At 50.1% G+C, this 15,589-nt stretch overlaps 1 protein-coding gene across 2 annotated transcripts in view; it reads right to left on the bottom strand.

Moving 5' to 3' along the window:
* The window catches only part of EEF1AKMT2 (EEF1A lysine methyltransferase 2), a 197,332-nt gene that overhangs the window by 137,395 nt on the left and 44,348 nt on the right, over positions 1-15,589 (bottom strand). For both annotated transcript variants that reach the window (XM_069612043.1, XM_069612042.1), the window contains exon 2: positions 6,282-6,347. In XM_069612043.1, coding sequence (XP_069468144.1) covers positions 6,282-6,347 — 66 coding nt within the window. The remainder of the gene's footprint in view (positions 1-6,281; positions 6,348-15,589) is intronic.

The following is a 15,589-nucleotide window of genomic DNA, read 5'->3' as shown; positions in this document are numbered from 1 at the left end:
TAGAACCGAAGGAAAACCGTGCAGTCGGACGATGTTTTCAAGAAATTCTCGGGCCAGAGTTGCTGCTGTTGGCAAGCCTTTGAGCGGAATGAAATGCGCCATCTTGGAGAATAAGTCCACGATTACTAGAATCGTATTGTATCCGGAGCATGGAGGTAGATCGGTGATGAAGTCCATAGAAAGCGTATGCCAAGGGCGAGGTGGGATGTCAATAGGGCGTAAGAGGCCTGCTGGTCTTTCCTTTTGACTCTTGTTTTGGGCGCATACTCCACAGGACATTATAAAGTCTCTGATATCTTTTTTCCAAGACGGCCACCAGAAGTAGCGCTTGATCTTTTCTGAGGTCTTGGCCATACCGGGATGTCCTTCCATTAAAGAATCGTGATAACAAGAGATTACTTTTTTCTGTAAATCTGTGCTGGGCAGGTATAATCGTTCTTGGAAATACAATAAGTTGTCCTTTACTGCAAAGTCCTTTCCCTGCAGATGCCAATTCTGTATGTCTGCTGGAGTTACAAGTTGCCTGGCTTTATCCTTAACTTCCTCTATGGATTGTGTGGCGATTACACCCAGAATTCTTTGTTCGGGAATGATTGGTACAGGTTTAGGGTTGATCAAGTGTTCTTCCACTCCCATCCGAGAAAGGGCATCAGCTTTACCGTTTTTTGTACCAGGTCGATAGGTAATTATGAAGTCAAACTGGGCAAAGAATAATGCCCAACGGAGTTGTCTAGAGGGTTGGGCTTTTGCGGTTTTCAAATATTGCAGGTTTCGGTGATCCGTAATCACAGTAACGGTGTGTCGGGCCCCCTGCAGATAATGCCGCCAAGCCTTAAAAGCAGACTTGATAGCCAGAAGTTCCTTGTCAGTAATCGTGTAATTGATTTCAGGAGGCGAGAATTTGCGGGACCAAAATGCCACGGGATGCAACTGATTGGTTACCGGGTCCTTTTGTGATAGAACTGCCCCCATGGCAAGGCTTGAAGCATCAGTTTCCACGATGTAGGGGAGTTCGGGGCGAGGGTGTTTTAAGATTGGTGCAGAGATAAATTTAGTCTTCAAATCCTGGAAAGCTTGTTCCGCCTCGGTAGACCATTCAAAACGTTTGTTTTTCTTTAACAAGGCAGTGATGGGCTGGACTATTCGAGAAAATTCGGGGATAAACCTGCGGTAAAAGTTAGCGAAGCCTAACATGCTTTGCACACCTTTTACGGAGGATGGTGATGGCCATTTGAGAACTGCATCAACCTTCTTTGAATCCATACGCACTCCGCTAGGTGATAATATGAATCCCAAGAATTCAACTTCAGTCACGTTGAAAACACATTTTTCCAATTTAGCGAAAAGTTTGTGTTGACGCAATCTTTCGAGGACCATTTTCACGTGTTTCCGATGTTCAGATTCCGATGAAGAATAAACGAGGATGTCGTCAATGTAAACAACAACACACACATCTATGAGCTCTCTGAGGACATCGTTCATAAAATATTGAAAGGCGGCCGGGGCATTGCAAAGTCCGAAGGGCATGACCTGATATTCAAATAGCCCATATTTGGTGCGGAAGGCCGTCTTCCATTCATCGCCCTCTTTTATTCGTACCAAGTGGTAGGCTCCTCTAAGATCCAGCTTTGTATATATGCATGCTTTTCTGACTTGGTCCAGGAGTTCAGGGATCAAAGGTAACGGATATCTATTCTTGACGGTGATCTGGTTCAGGGAGCGATAATCTATACAAGTTCTAAGGTCTCCTTCCTTTTTTGGAACGAAGAACAAAGCTGAAGAAGCAGGGGACTTGGAAGGACGAATAAACCCATTTGCCAGGTATTGATCCAGGTATTGTCGAAGGTGAAGGTTCTCAGGCTCGGTGAGGGCATAAATTCTACTACAAGGAGGAGTAGATCCAGGTATCAGGTCTATCTGGCAGTCATAAGACCTATGAGGAGGTAGAGAGTTAGCCTGATCCTTCCGGAAAACATCTTGGTATTCTAGGTATTCGGGAGGTAACTGGGGAGTCTCTGAAGAAATTTCTGCCAGTGCAACACCAGGTGGAGGGTGACAAGTAGAGACACATTCTGGAAACTGGACCGTTCTTGCTCGCCAATCGATCAGAGGATTGTGTTTCTCTAACCAAGGTATTCCTAGAATAATCTGAAACTGAGGGGCCTTGATCACATCGAACACGATCTTCTCATGGTGTCCATCTTGACTTACTAGCGTCACTTCTTGAGTGGTATGCGTTACTGGTCCGGAGGCTATCTCCGTCCCATCCACCGTAGTAATGACGTCCTTTACAGCCTTGGGACAAAGAGTTAGATTTATCCTCAAAACCATTTCATGATCCACATAATTGCCGATGGCACCGCTGTCGACGTAAGCTTCAATTGCATGTAATCGATCCGGATTATCAGGGCTAATAAGGACCATAGGTATCACGAAATGCGAGGTCACGGAACTGGTTTTCACGCTCGGCAAGAGGACCTCTATTCTTGTCGGGCGAGGTCGTTTCCCTGCTCAGAGTTTGTAACTTTGGTAACTGCAGCTCCTACTGCCTTCTTGGCAGGTTTCACCGGACAGTCTCGAAGAAAGTGCCCTGAGTTTCCGCAATAGAGGCATAATTGCAACTGTTTTCTCCTTTCCCGCTCCTTTTGTGTTAGAGGACCTTTCAGGCCCCCTATTTGCATGGGTTCCCCGGAGTCTACTCCTTGGGAAGGAGTTGGCGGTTTGGAAAATACTCGAGCATCAAACTTGGAACGATCGGCCTTCCTGTTCTGCAGTCTGTGATCTATTTGAACGATTAAGTCTATATAGTCCGAACAATCTTGTGGGGGATTCACTACTTGGGCTAACATCTTTGAGCTCTCCACGTAGACCTCTATAAAACAGCGTAATCCTTTTGTCCTCAGGCCATTGAGTTTCCACTATCAGTCTGTTGAAAGACGCAATATAAGCCAAAAGGTCTTGATTACCTTGTCGCAACGAAAGAAGCTCATTGTCCAAGGCCTGCCCCTGTGAATGTCTTGCGAACAGTTTTTCCATACTGAGCTGAAAAGCTTGAAAATCATGGAGGACCGGATCATCTTGATTTACTAGAGGGATCGACCAGTCTGCCGCATTGCCACTAAGGTACGAAAGCACGAAAGCTACTTTAGCTTGATCAGTTGGAAAGGCTGCTGGCCGGCATAAGAAATGCAACCGGCACTGATTGATAAATACTGCAAACCTCTTTGGGTCACCAGAAAATCGTTCGGGTGGAGCCAGAGGTACATTCCCAGATAGGTTGATCTGCACTGGATTCATAGAGGATGTAGAAGGAAGATTTCCCCCAGATGCGGGTAACAGCGTCTGTCCGGCTTGTGACTGTAGCAATTGTCTAGCGAGATCATCTGTTCGCTCCTTGGAAATAATCAGTTCCCTTCTTAGAGCGTTCGTTTCCTGACGGGCTGCATGCACTTCTGCCCTTAGTTCCCCAAGTAACTGAGCTAGCTGGTCGGTATCCGAGGTTTCCATAGCGCCTGGACGGGAGTTTTGCGGTAGTCTTTGCGTTCTGTAACGCTCACCTGATTCCCGTAGAGGCGCCGGTCTTGACTGGGCGTATACCGTATCTTCAAAGGTGATGTGTAACACACGGCTGGCTCTTTGGGCTGGACCTCTGTGCACTGTATGTCTGACTCGAAGGGTAAGGTGTCTGCAGATAGAAAATATGGGATTAATGAACTGGGTTATTGAATGTCTCTCTCTTCTTCCCTTTCTCTTCTCCTGTAGAACCCCAAAGGTTAACGCGCTCACCTTAGGTAAGTGAACGCCGTGCTCTCCATCTGCTTCGGGGCAGGGTGCTGTAACCAGTTTCTTCACTGGATAAGGGGAGCAGGCCTCTTGACTTCAGAGGACTGCTGTCCGTCGTTTACTACACGAACGGTAAGTTTCGAGTAATTCTAATGTCTTTAAAAGTCTTTAGTAATGATGTCTCTTGTTTTGCAGGGTTCCGGCGATGGCGGATGACGGGCTGAAGTGAGTTGAAGATGGAGCCCGTGTGATGAATAGAAGCGCCTGGAAGCACGTAAGTAAGCGCTGGTTGCCTGCTTCACGATGCGCTCTAACTGTCTTTTTATTTTGCAGGTACAAGTTCGGAGCGGCTGCAGGGTGCCGGAATACCCACTGGGTTAGATGTGGAAAGGAGTAATGGCACGTGAGTATTAAAGTTCCCCAATGTCTTTAAACGCACCTTGTTTTGTTTTTCAGATGCGGGATGCAGCGCCGAAGGCCTCCGGAGCGTGCGAAGAGTTGGTAAGCTTTTGTCTTTCAGATGCCGGAATGCAGTGCGAAGACCTCCGGAGCGCACGAAGAGTAGGTAAGCCTTTGTCTTTCAGATGCCGGAATGCATTGCGAGGCGTTGGTGACAGCCGATGGACCAGGTAAGTGAAGCGCTGTCACTGAAGACCGTAATGCTAACCTGTTCTTTCTTGTCTTTATAGGTGTTGCTGAAGACTGGATTCAGGATGGTAAGCCTTTTTCCTTAGGCCCAGGATCAGATGCAGAAGACACGATGAGCGTTCTGCTGCAGAGGATGCAGAATAACGCAAAGCAAGATTCATCCATCGGGTGTGGTTTAAATAGCCTCCTGTAGTGCTTAGGTGTCTCCTTCCACAGCCACGCCTAGGTAAGAAAAGAGTTCCTGCTTTCCAGAAGAGTTCCAGTGTTCTGAACCTAGGGAGTGGCTCCTGCCCCACCCAACAGGAAAAGTAGTTCCAAACAGAAGAGAATCAGAGGCTCAACTGGCAGGCAAGTAAGCAGCATGGTCTGCTGCAGGTAAGTCCACCCAAGCATTATGAGCCCGGCGCTTCCAGCGCTGGGACTGGGCATATTTATGAGCCTGGTGCCACTGGTGCCAGGACTGGGTCCAAAAGGTCCCAATTGGGACTGGTTGGCACTCGGAACCTGGGTTATGGATCTGCTTCCAAGGGAGTTGGGAAAACCCTGACCTTTTGGAAGCAGAGATCATGACACTGACTGCTCAAGTGAACCAACTGAAAAAGAGGGTCATTTAGTAGGATCAGGGCGAGAACACCCAGAAAATGGCAGAACTGACGCATGCAAAAGAATAGATTGGCAAATGCTCAAACTATAAACGTGCAGAACCCTAAAGAACTGTGCTCCCAAATATTCTGTTAATTTAGATCACATTTATTAAAAACTATGAAGTGCTTGGGGCGGAGTCAGTTGGTATGCCACTTGTGAGGCACGAGGGATTATTGAAAACAGCCCTACAGTGGCCACCCGCGCTCTGGGCTTTGTGACTGACGTGCTTCCGTCAGTTTGAGGACACTGAAGAGTCGTATCACGGGGAGCGATTTGATGTGGATATAGGAGTGGCCACCAAAAGGGGAGGAAACTTTGGAAAAGCGGCTATCGTAGACCTCAGCTTAAATATGGGGAGTGAGGATTGCCAAAAAAACACAACTAAAATAAGGAGATTTTAGGTTTAGTAACTGACATTTTAGCTAGGGATGTATTGCTATATATTTTATTTTTAAAAAGATAAGTAGATGGCGATATGCAATTTATGTAATATGTTGTGGTTTGGAGTAGAAAGTTTTATATAAACCAAAAATGCTTGCTAAATTTTAAAAAAAGTGGTATTGAGCTCCAGCCCAGTGTCAGGAAGCAATGGGAGGCTGTGGATCACTAGTTGTTGAGGCTCATCGTCAGGTGGTTACAAGGCCACACTATTTAGGGCAGCCGGCGACGGTTAACGTGCCCATGCAGGTGGCGGGTGTGGAGCGAGGGTCTTTCGCCATGTACAACACACCGCACTGGCACTTCATACCAGATCTCCTATGTAGCGAAGGCTTCATGGAAGATGCTTTTCCAGTGCACAATCATGGATTACACTAACTCTAATCCAAACATGCGAGGGGAACATGCAGGGGTCTCCCTACCTTTCTCGTTTCTTTGTACTCCGAGGAGCACACTGGCCTTTCTGGAAAGAAGGAAGAAAGATCCAGTGTTGTTCATGAGTGTTTTCTTGACATTGTGGTGAAGGTCGGAAACTTCATGGTTTCCTTCCTGCCCAGTCCTACCCACCACGAGAGCCACAAGCATCATTGCATCACCAACACTGCACCCAGCAGCAGCACCACCACAATCTCAGCACTCCCATGGTATCGTGCCACAGAGTCTTCAGAAATCTTCCACATTCCACACCGCTGCCCTCCACCCACACACACACACATACACACACACACACACTCCCCCCTCTCTCCCCCCCGCGCACGGCTACTCACCACACCTCGCCAGCATCGCCGTATTCCAGGAAGGCTTCCAACTCTCGCCTGTAGGCAGTGTCCCAGCTAGAGGGAAGAAGAGTGACATCTGGTGTGAAGGGTCTCCACTCACAGAGCAGCAGCAGTGCAACGTTTCAAAGCTGGACTATACGAAATGTTTAGCCTTGTGTCTGCAAGACTGTGGTGTCCACCATACAATCACAAGGATTAAAGACACACATTTCCTCACGTGCTCCTGATTCTCCAGCTGCATGTTTCAGTGCTCGCAGCACTGCTTGCGCTGCCCAGATGGATCAGAAAGAGAGTTTCTAAGCACACACAGGAATTCTCTGCATTAACCTTGCCATATATTTATAAACTACCAATACCTTGATATCCGGTCCTACTCAGCAATGAACACATGAAGCGGAAACAATATTTAATTATTTGGATCCAAACCATAAAAAGGGTGAGTCGTTGCTCTGGAAAAAACTTTTTTGACATCATTATATTGTACAAGTGCTGAAGTGCCCTGGTTTCTTTGGACTAAGAGAGCAATATCGGATATGTGATGTGCTTCCAATGATGCAGCCGGCAGAAATTAACCCACCTTGTGTTTAAAGACCTCAGGTGTTCCCTTTATTAGTTTGGGCTATTAGGTGGCATACGAGGAGAGACACAAAGCTCGTAGGTGTTTTTTGTTTTATTTGCCCACCCATAGCCATGCTAATCGCTATGGCCATTCCCACCCAAAAATACCTCCTCATTGGATCTGTTTGAGCTCACTTTAAATTAAGCCTTACCATCAAACTTTGCACTCAAGTTCTTGCCAGAGTCTTCTGAGAATTAATGACTTAATTGGAGTTGTAAATGCACTACCGGTGTAATAAAAATGTCTTAAACAGGTCTGCCTTCAGCCCCTCGGTTTATATGCACTATTTGTGTCCTTCACCGAAGTGCTGTTAAAAACAAGCATTGGCAAAGCCAACAATTTTGCCTTGCATAGAAATATTTGTCATCTGCCAGGTACGGGCACCATTTTGCACCTGCAACCACCAATGGCCAGTTAATAGCACTATGGCTGTGCCTGGCAAGTGCCTTTCCCATGCCTACCCAAACTGTTGGTTTTGCCAATGCTTGTATATAGAATGTCCTTACTCCAGTCACTGCACAGGGTGGATGGAGTCATTGAGAGATTAAGGAAACTTCCTTTAACATTCTGGTTCTCACCTGGGTGACATGTGTGCCCAGTTGGAGAAGAGGAGAGGAGATGACTGCAGCTTCTGCAGATCAAAGACCACCTTTCCCAGAATGCAGCGGGCCCATGGGAAAGAGCGAGGAGCCACAATTGCACAGAACATGAATCTGTCCCACCTCGTGCCCCAAGTGAACCCTTATAGTTGGCAATACAATGGGCACCGGCGGCGGACAGCCATCACATACAAGCGTGTTGTATAGCCACCCGTGCCTCGGGTGGCCCACACGCATACAGGCACGCACGCACACAATCAGAGAGACACGGGACGCGATGCTGCCTGCTACGCGTCCCGGCGGCAACTGCCCGCACGGACGCGGTTTATTGAACTGCGCATGCGCGGGTCCCAAACGAGGCTCGCGCATGCGCTACAATTAACTGGGACGTCACATCCCCTTTTTTTTTCATCAACAAAACAGTACAACATTATGGTGCTCTAACAATGCAAAACTGGTAAACACAAACTGGATACTCCCATCACTGGTGACGGCCCGTTGGGACCTCGGCTCAGTCCCCTGAGTCCAGGACATAGTCCTTGAGGTGAGCAGGCAGTCTCCGGTCCCTCCGCACGGGGTACCTTGAGGTGCCCGGCAATGTTCCACTGGTACTGTCGTCCGCAGGGGCGATGGCCCTAGTGGGATCCTCGTCTGGAGCCTCGGGGATCGTGTCTTGGTGTGGCATCTCCTCTAGACCTGTGGCCTCTGGTGATGTGTCCACTTTTTTGAAGAAAGACCTGTTGCGGGTGACAGTGCCGTGTTCACAGGCCGCTGTCACCATAGTTCCTTTCACGTGGGTGACCTTCCACGGGCGAGGCTCGTATGGTAGAGACAGTTTGCCCTCTGGGTGCCTGTTCCGAACTAACACGGAGTCTCCGACACACACCTCGGTGTCTTGCAGACCTCGACTCTTGCTCTCCTGATTGCGCATGGCGTGCTCCTCTCGAACTTTGTCATAGTCTATGACACCTGGTCTCCTGCCCTCTACTTCTGGTATCATTCCCCGAGGGCAACGCCCGAACACCGCCTCCGCAGGGGCAACCCCCGTCGATTGGTGAGGCATGGTGCGATATTCTCGCAGAAACTCCACAAGCTTTTTCAGAAGGTCTTCACCCCCACTGGCGGAAATCCTCAGTACCCTATTTAAGGTACGCATCATCCTTTCGGCCTCTCCGTTCGCTCGAGGCCATAGCGGGGATACCCTGCGGTGCCGGATCCCCCTGTGTTGGAGATACTGGGCAAACTGGCTGCCGGTAAATGGCGGTCCATTGTCTGAGCAAAGTATCTCTGGGAATCCATGCGTCGCAAACATTTTGTCTAGGGCCCTCGTGGTAAACTCTGTCGCTGTGGATTCCACCACCTCCACCTCCGGATACCTCGACCATTGATCCACCGCCACCAGAAGATACATGCCCCGACCAGTCGAGCCAAAGTCCACGTGGACGGTTCCCACGGCTTCTTACTCCGTTCCATAGAACGGATAGGTGGGGCCTTGTCTCCTGGGTTGGCTGCCTGACATGACAAGCACTTTCTCACGAAACTCTCCACCATCCCCCTCCAAATCAGGAAACCAGACCTTGGGCCGAAGTCTCGCCTTGGTCTTGACGACCCCTTGATGCCCGATATGAGCCAGCTCCAACACGCGCATCCTTAACGCCTGCGGGATCACAATCTGCCGCCCTCTTAGAATCAATCCATCATCAGAGACTGACAGTTCATCCCGTACCTTCCAGAGTGCCTGCAGGTCCTTATGGGTATCTGACTGGCGCTGTGAATTGTTACGCAGCACCTCTCGCCAGTCGCCACTTCTCACGGCCGCTTTGATGATGCCGAACACCTCATCCTTGGATGATTCCGTCGCTATAGCCAGCCTCGACAGCGCCACCGGTAACGCCCCATCCACCACGTGACAGAGCAACCCTTGGCAGTCGAACACACCACCGTCCTTGTCCGTATTCTCTGTGTTGGGGTGCTGTGAGAGATAGTCTGCCGGGTTGTTGGTTCCCGGTCTGTATATTAGTCGAACCCAGTGCTTAATTTGTGGGGGTGGTTGCCGGTGCCCAACACCGGCACTCTTTTTTGGGCACCGGAACTCATACGTGCCATTGCTTTGTTTGTTGTTCCACTTCGCTTTGCTTCGATTATAAATCATTGGGATTTGTCATTCTGATCTCGATCTCTCTCGTGCTTGCAGGTTGCAGGCCTTGGCTGGCTGGGCCTACGAGGGGCCAGCAATAGCAATGTACAACAAACTGTTACAAACAGCCAATGAAAACTACCATTCTGTTGTTACTATGCAGTATTTGATACATTCTGTATAGTAACACAGAATGTGCAGTTTTCATTGGCTGTTCTTCTGAGCCAGTGAAATTACATGGTGACGTGTTGTTGCCACAGGAGGTAGCGCGGCGCCACCTTCATTTCACGAGTTACTGTGAAGTGAAGGTGTCGAGGCGTGGCGTTGTTGGTCCTGACTTGTGAGAGAGAGCCTGCCCTGCTGCACTGCGGCCTAGTCGCTTCCTGGGGCCCCCTCTGCCTGCTTTTTCATTTGTGCGGGTGCCAGTGTACGTACCCGCCCCCCCCAGGACCCCCACCCTGAGGCCCCGACAGGAGACCAATCCGAGCCGGCAAAGCAGGTAAGTCACTTGTTGTTGCGTGCGGTGCAGCCTGAGTCTTTCACAGTCAAGTGATCAGGCAAGGAAGGCCCAGGTCGGGGCCCGGGTGGCGGCATGGTCCCCTAGTGGTGTCCTGACTGCCCACCAGGAGTCAGGACCCCACGAGGGGCCCGTCAGCGCCCGTGCTTCTGTCTGTGTGACCTGTGTGCAGTGTGCTGCTGACTGCAGTCAGTGCCAGGCCCATGCCAATTTCTGTGACCAGGGGCTGCCGGCTGCCGCAGACTGAGTCGGATGACTCTGCCGCGGGCGGCCGGGCCCGTGGATTGTGCCCAAAAGTATGTTTTTTTACCTTTTTCTTTGAAAACCTGACCTTCCGTGGGGCCAGTGGCTGGTGGCCGGGGCCCCGCTCCACGGAAGGTAGGTTTTAAAAGAAATAACTTATTTTGAGTGGAGGCTGTGGCCCATCACTTCGAAAGTGATGGGCCCCATCTGCCCAAATATACGTTTTTTCTTTTAAAATCTTTGGGGCCGCTTCACACCTATTTTTGTCATCATCAGGCTCAGCATGGCCGTGGCGGTGGTGGCCGCAAGGAAGGTAGCATAAGTGATTGAGGCAAGGCAGGACAAAGCCCAGGACGGGGCGGGCCATGGGCGGCTGCATGGTCCCACTAGTGTCTGTCACAAAAGGAATTAATTGTCGTTTGCAACTTTGGCCACCTTTTCATTGGTGCCGAGCCCGACTTGAGACAATTGTATGCCCCAGTCCGACCCCGGATAGCATTCATCTAAGCGAAACATGAACTGTGAATGTTTACCTGGGTGTTTCCGTTCTTCCTTTTTTTTTTTTAAACTCTTTTTATTCATTTCACCGGATTAATCAACGCTATAGGGCGATATGAGGCTCTCTCCTCTGGGTTTTTAGTATTAAAGTGACCTTGGCCTCTTCCATGGACGGAGAAATTCTACCCTTGAGGTGAAAAGAGTTAAACAACGAGGTGAGGAGTGGGTCCAGCTGCACACTAAACATTTTGTAAAAGGTAGCCGTATAGCCATCCGGGCCCGGCGCTTTGCTAGATGGGAGAGCTCTTATCACCTCCCGCACCCCCTCCTCCGTGATTTCCCGGTTTAGGGCTTCCCTCGTCTCCCGGCTGATTTCCGGTAATTGGATCTTTTGGAGGAATTCCTCCTGTCTGTCGCCTGTGGGACGTTGGGAGGAGTAGAGCGACTCATAATACTCAGCAAAGGCCTCACGGACTCCCTCATGATCCGTGAGCCTTTCCCCTGTGGCCGACTTCAAGGCTGTTATCGCATTCCTCGTCCTCTTGCCTCTGAGCAATCGCGCTAGCAGGGAGCCAGTTCTGTTGGCCTTAGCATAATATTGCTGTTGCACAGATAATAAAGCACCCTCTGCCCTCTTAGTGCGTAGGAGTTCCAACTGCCCAACAGCCTTCCTATAGGATCGCATTGCCCTCCTCGAGGGGGTGCCCCTGCCGCCCATCTAGCCGCCTCCACTTCCGCTTCTAATTGTGATTCCAACTCTTGCAGTTGTTTCCCTCGGTGAGCGAAGATCGTTATCAATTCCCCCCTGAGGGTGGCTTTAAAGGCATCCCACCTCGTGTCCTCCCCAGTGTCTCCCTTCTTGTTGGTATCGAAAAAAAACTTGATCTTCTCTTCAACACCCCTTCTAATCGCAGGATCTCTCAGGGTGGCCCCTGGGAATTTCCAGCCCCATATCCCCTTTCTCCTCCGACCCACGTCAAGCTCCAGAGAGACTATTTTGTGATCTGCAATCCCTAATGGCCCCCTTACACACCTCCCGAATAGCTCCAACCAAAGCAACCGAGACCCATATGTAATCGATTCTTGACTGGGATCCATGAACGCCATGACATAATTCCAGCGCATGTTTTCTATCCTGATGTGTGGTTTATACAACAGATGTGGCCCCTTAACCTGGGTACAATATGCTCCGAACATGTACTCCGAATGAGAGCACATGCAATCCTCAGATAGGAATCCTCAGATAGGGAGGTGGGTGTCCGTTACACCCCGCAGTTTAATGAAGTATGTCAAGAACATGTCAGTGGGAAGGAGGTATCTGAATATGCATTCCCCTCTGGCTCCTGAATATTGAGTGACAAATCATATTTCGTTTTTTAAGATGTGTTAAAGTGGAAAGAGGCCCTAAAGCAGAAGTAGCACAGGCTGTTGATTCCACACCAATGTCTTGCAGAAATGACTTTTTCCAAGTTATAAAACACCATGCTCATGCTTGAAGGAAAGGTGAAGGGGGATGCATTTATGAGATGTGATGACTGATAAGGGCTTGAGAGTAAATTGATTACACAACACCTGGATGAGGTGACTGAAGAACGGGCTGAGGGAGGGTGCTCTTCCTGGAGGTAACAGATCAACAGTACTTGGTGTACTTTAACAGACTGTCAGATGGGGCAGAAGGGGTAGAGACAAATACAGTGCAACAGTGACTGAAACAGAATGCTTTTTTATTTATTTGCATTTTTGAAGCACTCACACAGCCCGGGGGCATCGAGGCGCAGTTACAGGAGGAGCATGTCTTAGTTGCGTATTTACTACTAGTCTGTGCCAGCAGTTGCTGCAGTGCTAAACATGTGACATGGAGCAGCAGCAGTGTGATGGGCTGGTGGTGGGCCGATCCAGGTAGGTCTAGCACTGAACTGGCACAGCCGGCGCGCCCGCGCTGAGGGCAGCGCCGTGCCCGCATTACAGGGCCAATATTTTTTGGGCACTGGCACTTCTTTTTTTACAAATTAAGCACTGGTCGAACCCCATACTCCATTAGGGCTAACATCCACCTCTCGATCCTGGGCGGCGGCTTCAAAGACACCCCCGCCAATATGGGCAGCAGCGGCTTGTGGTCCGTCACCACTACGACGGGCTTGCCCAGGATGTACAGGTGAAAATGGTGACAGCCCCACAGAATGGCTAGCGCCTCCCTTTCAAATTGCGAATATCGCATTTCGGTGTTGGAGAGAGCCTTACTCGCGTAAGCGATGAGTCGCATGTCCCCCCTTATCAGGCTGCAACAGTACTGCCCCAACACCTACGGGACTGGCATCAACAACAATCTCTGATTCCACAGAAGGGTTAAAGTATGCCATTGTGTCCCCATCGGACAGGGCATACTTGAGGGCTTGAAATGCCTCCTGTTCTTTGCTTTCCCACCTCCACACGGCGTCATTCCTGGTCAGCACCCTGAGCGGTTCAGACAAGGAAGTCAAACCCTTGATGAAGCGCCCACAGTAATTCACCATCCCCAAGAAGCTCCTTACCTCCGTGGGGGATGATGGTGCCGCAGCTTCTCGAATGTCTCTGATCTTAGCCGGATCCGGTGACACTCCAGCGGCGTGAAAAATAAATCCAAAAAACCCTATCCGGTCTTTAAAGAATTCACACTTTTGACGGTGCAGGGTAAGTCCCAGATCACTCAACCTTTTCAGCGTGCTCTCGAGCCTCTTCATGTGCTCTGCTTCCGAGTCGGCAAATACCAAAATGTCATCACTCATATTCAAGACGCCTTTAAGGCCTGCCAGCGCCCCCCCTAATAGTGTTCTGGAAGACTTCGGCGGCCGATGGAATGCCGAAGCTCAGGCGCTTAAATTGATAAAGGCCTTCGTGTGTAGTAAAAGTCGTGATGAATCTAGAGTCTGGGTGGAGCTCAAGCTGGTGATAGCCCGCCCGTAGATCCAATTTCGAAAAAACTTTCGCCCCCTGCAACTCCCCAATGATGTCATTGAGGGTCGGTGTTAAGTGTCTCTCTCTCTTAATTGCGACGTTGGGGAGACGCATATCTACACAAATTCTCGCCGCCTCAGTCTGTTTTGGCTTGGGCGCCACCACAATGGGCGAAACCCAGGGCGTCGGTCCTTCCACCCTCTCGATAATGTCCATACTGACAAGCGACCGGAGCTCTTCTTCCACTTTCTCTCGAAGATGAAACGGAATCCGCCTGTGCTTGAGGGCTGTTGGTCTGATCGGGTCGTCAATGTGCAGACATACCGAGGGCGCCTTCAACTTCCCAACTCCTTCAAAAATGCCCGCAAACCTGTCCAGCAGCGTCTCAATATCCACCTGATAGACCTCTAGTGCAAAGTGAACCAGGTTCAGGGCTTCGGATGCCGCACAGCTGAGTAGAGAGTGGGGACTCACATCTGTAACGAAAAATCGGGCCTTTATGGTCTTTCCGCCCCTGGATACAGGCGCTACAAACACACCCTTGATGGGGAGCGGAGTGTCTCCGCCAAACGTGAAAATCCTCGCCGTCGAAATGTTCAGCGCAGGAGGGCCTGGAATCTTCTGGTAATGTTCCGAGGCAAGCACGCACACTGAGGCCCCTGTGTCAATTAGCACTTGTGTCGGCACCCCTTGAATGTTCACAACACATTTGGGCTGTCTCTTACTCCTCGCCCCAGTGGCGATGCTCGAGATGAAGAACGCTTCGTCTTCCTCCTCCTCTGCTAACTGAAGTCTCTGCATTTCTTGCTCCAAAGCCGAATTGCTCCTCTGCCTTCTCGAACCACCCCCTCGTACCCTGGCCGGGCCCCTCTGTATTGACACGGGAGCTGGGGCACGACACATTCGGGCGTAGTGTCCGGGTCCGTTGCACCGGCCACATGACCTCGATTTGGCTGGACACTCTTCAGAGTGGGGCAAATCATATCCGCAATACTGGCAGATAGATCCAGACCCCGTCGGGGGACGAGTTTCCTGTCGTTTCTGACCCCACTTGTCTTTCGACGCAGTCTGTTTATTGATAGCAAATGCCTCTTCCGATTTCCCAGGACGCACTGCCGCTTCCATCTTGGCACCTCTCGACTCCACCAGTTCATAGGTTCTACCACTGTCTAGGATTTGTTGCAAGGTCCAGACCGGTTTCCTCAACACTTGCCTTCGTAGTTTGCCTGAGCCACACCCTTGGAGTACTTGATTCCTAATCATCGATTCCTCATTGTCCCATCGACACGTGGTGGCCATGAGCCGCAGTCGAGCGCAAAACTGATCAAGTGATTCCTCCTCCTGCTGTTTTTCCGCATAGAAGAGAAACCTCTCGTAGTCGACGTTAGAGAGCGGTATAAAGTGATTTTCCAATGCAGTTTTGACAGCATCATAGGTGACTACCTGCAGGTTCAGGGACTCATCTATGCGTAGGACATCCAGACCCGAGTACAAAAGAGTGGCCCTCTTCGCATCGTCATTGGTTATCCCAGTCGCTGTAAAGTACATATCAAGTTTTTTTATCCATAGCAACCATCTTGGGCTCAACTTCGAAGGGGGACCGGACACATCAAACTCTTGCATGGGTAACAAAGATCCCTGTTGTGCTTTCACCACCACAGTCGCAGTTTCCGCCTCTCCGTCACTTCCCGCCATGTTTACAGGTCGCACAGGCACCCCCTTATGGCTCAGAGGCCGCAAACCTTTGGG

The sequence above is a fragment of the Ambystoma mexicanum genome, chromosome 8 (genome assembly GCF_040938575.1).
Source record: "Ambystoma mexicanum isolate Mex_15411 chromosome 8, UKY_AmexF1_1, whole genome shotgun sequence".
Lineage (NCBI taxonomy): Eukaryota > Metazoa > Chordata > Amphibia > Caudata > Ambystomatidae > Ambystoma > Ambystoma mexicanum.
Note: the sequence above shows the minus strand (reverse complement) of the source record. Positions and strands in the feature narration are given on the sequence as shown.